Genomic DNA, 6,494 nt, shown 5'->3' on the forward strand with positions numbered 1-6,494 from the left:
AGGTTTGCTGTACTCGTCGCCCTTTGAGTTAAATCCTGGCCTTATTTTAACTGTTTAACTCCCTTGAAAAAAATCAGGCTGCTATAGAAGCATAATCTCCCTTATCCTCTTTCCTTTCCCTTAACTTTCTTCCCTTTCCCCCTTAACTTTTCCCCTTTTCTCCTCCCCCTTTTCCTCCCTCTTTACCCCCTTTCCCCTCTTTTTTTCCCACATTTCTACCCCTTCCCTCCCTTCTCTTTATCCCTTCCCCTCCTTTTCTTTACCTCCTTTTTCCTCCCTTCCCCCCCTTTTCTTCATCTCTTTCTCCTCCTTTCCTTCACTTCACTTCCCTTCCCCCTTTCCCTCCTTCCCCCTCTCTTTCCTCCCCCTTTTCCTTCTCTCCCCTTACTGTCTCCTTTCCCATTTACCTTTAAAAAAAAAAAAAAATGTTAAGTAATTTTATTTTAAAGCTCCAGCTTTTGCACCCACCCCTCAGGAGACACCAGGTGCCCACACAGTGACTGACTAGAGGAGACATGTTCAGGACAGGGTGAGAAGGGCACAGGCAGAGCAAACCCCGCACAACACCATCCTCCAGCCCCATGTGTCTACATGGGAAATATTTTAGGGTCAGTTTGAGTGCTCCCAGCAGAGCAGATAATCCATGACTTTGTCAGTGACCGCAGCGCCCACCCAGCACCGATGGAGTACATCAGCACACGGGGAGGCACGGGGGCCGTGGACTTCGAGGGAGCCCTCTTCTCTGGCTATGCACCTGATGGTGGGCTCTTCATGCCCAGCTGCATCCCCTCGCTGGACAGGCCCACACTGCAACAATGGAGACACCTCTCCTACCCTGAGCTAGTAAAGGAGATATGTTTCCTCTTTGTCAAGCCTGAGCTGATCCCACGTAGCACACTTAGCGGTGAGTCTCAAGTGGGAGCTGCTCGCAGAGATGCCTGTGAGGATTTTGGGATGTTTGGGTGCTGCCTTAGCTTAAGCATCTTCACAGCGCCCAGAAGATGGAGCCTGCTGCACTCTTGCCTGACCTTTCCTCTGCCCTTTCTCTTCTGTCACCTTGCTAGGGCTTGTTACCTTTTGGAAAATGTGTATCCTGCATGCACACGGGGCCTGTGGTGACTGCAATAGCAATTGCTAGTGCTGTGGCCCTGCTGACTGCTGGAGGAGTGCAGTGCTAGCACCGGACCTTACCTTCCTGCCAATGGCTTTCAGCTACTCCATGCTCTCTGTGATTCCATTTGTAATGTTTTTAAACCATCCTTTCCACCAGAGGGCAGCTACAACCTCTGTCTCAACAGTGTGCTAATGATAAAAGTTTGGGTTTCCTTTATTTTGTGATTTAACAGTTTGCTTTGGTTGTGTCAGATTTCCTCTAGAGTTCTTCACTGTGGAGCTATTGAAGGCAATGGAGCTTGGCTGGCTTCCTCCTAATAGCTAAAAACAACTTCTTGGATATGTCACCTCTCCAGCAATGGAGAGTCTTTGTCTTTGCTTCCCAGGAGCACACAGAGGACAGATGCAGGCAACCACAGATAAGTTGTCCTGCATCTATTCTGACAGCGCTTCTAATTGTTTTTCCACTAGATCTGATTGACAGGGCTTTCAGCAAGTTCAGACACAAGGATGTTGTTCATCTGTCCAGGTTGAAGGATGGGCTGAATGTTTTGGAGCTCTGGCATGGGGTTACTTACGCTTTCAAGGATCTGTCCTTGTCCTGCACTGGGCAGTTTTTACAGTATTTCTTGGAGAAAAAGCAGAAGCACATCAATGTTCTGGTTGGTGAGTATTTCTCTTTGGAAGGAGTAAAGCTTTTGGGAAGATTTTTACCTTGAGAGCTGTCATCCTACAGCCCACCATGTAGGTGCCCCAGAATAGTGGTGTTGCCTCATGGGTGACTGATGAGGGATCCTGTCAATGCCAAGGAGGCTCCTCTAACCAAAAGTATCTCGTGGAGCACCTCCACATCTTTTTTTAAAGTCTGGTGATGCAATTTTGATTGGTGTGTCAATGTTTGCATTTCTTGTTTCTTCATTGCTTTGAAACAGGGACTTCAGGGGACACAGGGAGCTCAGCAATTGAGAGTGTGAGAGGGCAGAAGAATGTGGACATCTTTGTTCTGCTACCCAAAGGGTTGTGCACCCAGATACAGGAACTTCAGATGACCACCGTCATTGAAGACAATGTCCACGTCTTTGTTGGTTGGCATTACTGTAGGATTGTCCTTGTTGTGGCCCTGCTGTGTTGAAATTGTGACCCCAAATGTCTCCAGGGGCTGCTGTTTTTGCTGCTGCAGCCATCTGAGTCATTTCCATCAAAGTGACTATGCCCTGCTGTCTTGCTAAGGAGAGGCTTTTAGCATGTGTTCCCAGTTTGATGACCGAGTGGTTCAAGACTTCCTCGTCTCCTGGCCTCACATTAGAGCTGTCTCCATTCACCTGCACTGAATTGAACACCATTTCTTGGAACTAAAAGGATGAAGGGGTGACCCCACTTCTTTTGCCTCTCAATTTTATGGTTTAAGTAACCCCAACTCAAACAGCCCCCAAGATAGACAGCTCAGGACAATCCTGGCTGCAGCAAACCCCAGGACTTCAGTCTGGCCCTATTTCTGAGCAGAAATACTTTGTGCCCGATGGCACTGATTTGGCACTGATGTCAGTACATCTACTCTTTCCTTTTTCTTTCTGACAGTTCACGGGAACAGCGATGAAATCGATGAGCCTATCAAGGAACTGTTTGCTGATGTCGATTTTGCCAGAAGGAACAACCTGATGAGCCTGAATTCCGTCAATTGGTCGAGGATTATGGTGCAGATTGCTCACTACTTCTATGCTTACTTTCGGTGCACCCCGACCCTGGATAGCACCACACTGCCAGTGGTGGAAATTGTTGTGCCAACAGGAGGGGGAGGAAATGTCACAGGTGAAGGAAGGAAAGATGGGTTAGGGAAGAGAATGAGTGCTCTGTGACCTGAAAATGTTTTGCAAATGCTGGGCATTGCTATTTATTAAAACACCCACTCTCTGGTAGGATTTCTTCAGAACCACTTATATTTTATTACTCATATCTGGTTATTACTCATTCAAGTGTCTCTGATGATTTGCAAGGTGCAGAAAATCTGAAACCACCCTTTAATGATGACTGTAGCTATCTTGAGGGTGGACACATTGGAAAAGGACAGAACATGTTTGATCCAGAAAAGAGGGAAAATACTGTGGCTCTGATTTCCCAAGTAAGACTTCAATAGAGGTGTGAAGTTCTCCCTTGTCTTACCTGATTTAGATAGTGTGCTGTCAAGAGAGCCACTCCTAACTGCCCAATCTGGCCCTTTCAGTGTGAATACTTGACTGCCTCCGTCCTGAATTAGACACACAGCAGTAGTATGAAAAGGATTTAATACACACAGCTGCTTTCACTGTATTTCCAGGCTGCCCATCCGAGGCAGTATTAATAATCTGCAAGAACCTCCAAACTTCTTCTCTTTTGCTTGTGTGGCAGCTGTCTGACCTCTCGATCTCCTGCCTGTCCATCTTCAGATCCGGAGATGTTCAGTGGGCTGATTTGCCAGGAGATGCATTGTGTCCTAGGATTTTGTAATACGGGGCTCTACCAAGGCATTTAAGATTGATATCTGGAGGTTTATTAGAGGTTGTCATTTGTGCTCACTTCTGAACTTGAATGCTCAATCAACTTACAAAACACTTCTTTGTTGAATCTGTTTTTAATGTTTCTTTCTCAAGTATACATGTGTTTTTTCACTTTTGTTTCTAGCTGGCTGTATTGCCCAGAAAATGGGTCTTCCAATTCAGCTGGTTGCTGCAGTTAACAGCAACGACATCATTCACAGGACTGTTAAAGATGGAGATTTCTCACTCTCAGGTCGTGTGAAGGCTACATTAGCATCAGCCATGGATATTCAGGTAGGTAATGAATTGGAACAAATGGAAGATAATGAACGTACATATTTTTAGATTTTTTTTTTTTCCTTGAACTTTGCTATACCTGGTTTATAAGACTGTAATTTTGCCACTGGCAGTGCCTCTTAGTGATGCACTGGGAGGTGTGAGTCATCCTGAGCATTTATGCTGCAGACTGCTGAGCTAAGACAGATCAAACACCACCTTCTCCCATACTTTTCAAGGCTGGACTTGGTAATCTCTGTTGCTAAATGGTGGATTTCTGGAGATTTGCTATGTGCAAGCTTGGAAAGAAAGGACCATTTTCTCAACACCTCTGTGACACTTAGAAAAGTATAAATCATGTCATGTCCCAGGGTTTCTCTTGGTGCTTCTGGAAGGCTCCACCAACAGCAAGAGAAGAAGGGAAGAAGCTGGAGTAGCCCTGAAGAAATGCCTCATCTGTGGCCATCTGCAGTTTGTGCAGAGCAAAACAAGTCCCAGCAGGCAAAGGCATCAGAAATGAAGTCATGGGGGGACAGAAAGCAAGTGCCTGGAGACAAATACCAGGAAATAATAACAGCAAATACTCTTTCATACCTACCCTGTGATCCGCAGGGATTGGATCTGCTTCCAAACAAGTGGCCTAGGTTTGAAATACTTGGTGTTGTATCACCGTGGCCTTAAGCTACTAGAATTTTCCAAGAGCTGTTCAAACACAGCGGGAGGACTTGGGAGCATGGAGGAATACCGTTTTGCAGAGAATAAGTTATTTGCTCCCATCAGTGGGCTGCTGTGGCCTGCAGCTTGAAGTTCCTCCCGTAACATGAGTATGTGGGGCCCACTCTCTCTTTTGGTTGCCTTTTCTGCAGTCTCCAGCTAGTGACTAACTGGAAAGATGAAGGTGAAGCAGAGCTTATAGTGTAGATGATCCTTTCAAAGAGAACTTCCAGGAGAATCAGAGTGCATGCTGTGACTTTCAGCATCAGAAGCCAGCCAGGGGATTTATTTTCTGGGCCTGAATTCAGGCAGCAAGACTTAGCTCATGTCCACAAGCCAAAACTTTCCTTAGGAGCAGTTCTCAGTGTGATCCATCCTCCCGACTGAGCCCAGGTGTCCTTCTGGACAACTCTAGCACATGGGACAAAAACAGACCACAGAGGTGAATAATGTGAAGATCGAGGCTCCCACTGGTGGCCCATCCCAGACTGACTGAGTCTATAGCAGTGGAAAGAATAGGCTGAAACAGATGGAGGTAGAAGGGAAACTTCTGGGAGTGGAAAAAGCAGAAAGGGAAGCAGAAGAGGCATCAGGAGGATGGTGCCGGAGGCATCTCTGGTAGCAGGTCATCAAAGTCCAAGCGTGTTAACACGTAGTTTCTCAAGACACCTGGGTCAGGACAGCCTAAACCAGGGGACAGCCTAAAGCAAAGGGCAGGCAACACCCATACTACAATGAAATTACAGGCTGAAGGCAGTGGAAGATGGTGGTGGGAAGATGTAGAACAGGAATGGAGCGGTAAACCACCCAGATAGGGACATCAAAGGCTGAGTAAGTCCTGATGACTTGTCAGGGGAGGACAGGATGGGAGAAACAAGAGGTCATAGGCACTGTCAGGTATATAGAACTCATTCAAAGGCAGCACTTATCTGCAACAGAGCAGGAATCCTACAGATGTGGTGAGGACTTTGTAACTGGTGTCCCTTGTCCTGTCTGTTCCTACAATATATCTTGGTCAAACCACCTGGCTGAACATTGCTCAGTGCTTCTGAGCACATGGGGATGAGAGAGCAAGCAGTGAGATCCATTTGGGACCCTTTTGTCTGGTATTGCACTGAGTTTTGCTGCAGTGTCGTAACACCGATTGCTACATAGCCATACAGTCCAGTCAGGCCCTATATGTTCCTTATATGTTTACAAAGATTATTGGTCAGCCCTGCAGGGAGCTGAGTGTCTCATGAAGTAACACGGGAGCTGTGTGATTCATAGCAGCATCTGCAGCACTCAGTAAACCGCTGTATATTTCTGCTTCTTAAATACATAGCGTGTTATTAGCCTGGTTTCCTCAAGGTGATTATGCAGATGTGGTCTCGCTGCCAATTTATCAGTTGTCCCCTCAGTAAGTTGTTTTAATCTGATGGTCACTGCCAGACTGCTCAGACGGGTCAGGAGTCTGAAGGACATTGAGTTCCCAAAGAGAACTTGGGGATCTAGGTGTGCAGGGAGAAGGCACATAGCCTACCAGCAAGAAGAAGGTGCAACAAGGCCTCACCCCAAATTAGACATCAGAGAATCCATACAGCTGCTCTCACCCTGAGACAGATGCTCCCATTTCTGCTGCTCACATGTTCCCTTGTCATCTCAGGAGCCGTACAATGTGGAGAGGATCCTCTGGCTGCTCTCAGGCTCTGACAGCCTCCTGACAAAAACGCTGATGGAACAATTCACTGTTTCCAAAAGCCTGAAGCTGCCGGAGGGTTTGCACAGAAAGGTCAGTCCTTCATGCCTGTTCCTCTGTGTGGAAGGAGATTTACTATTTCCAGTTGGTTTTGACTGGAACAGGTTGCCCAAGGAGGCTGTGGATGCCCCATCCCTGGA

The 6,494-nt window shown here is 46.8% G+C and overlaps 1 protein-coding gene across 1 annotated transcript; it reads left to right on the plus strand.

Moving 5' to 3' along the window:
• Positions 1-407: 407 nt before the first annotated feature.
• THNSL2 (threonine synthase like 2) lies at positions 408-6,492 on the plus strand (the record flags this gene model as incomplete). Its single annotated transcript, XM_019615066.2, has 6 exons — positions 408-904; positions 1,585-1,779; positions 2,046-2,198; positions 2,692-2,922; positions 3,772-3,920; positions 6,262-6,492. Coding segments are annotated over exons 1-6 (1,182 nt in total), but the record flags the coding sequence as incomplete, so codon positions are not given.
• Between the last annotated feature and the right edge of the window lie 2 nt (positions 6,493-6,494).

This window comes from Meleagris gallopavo, chromosome 4, assembly GCF_000146605.3.
Source record: "Meleagris gallopavo isolate NT-WF06-2002-E0010 breed Aviagen turkey brand Nicholas breeding stock chromosome 4, Turkey_5.1, whole genome shotgun sequence".
In the NCBI taxonomy this organism is placed as follows: Eukaryota; Metazoa; Chordata; class Aves; order Galliformes; family Phasianidae; genus Meleagris; species Meleagris gallopavo.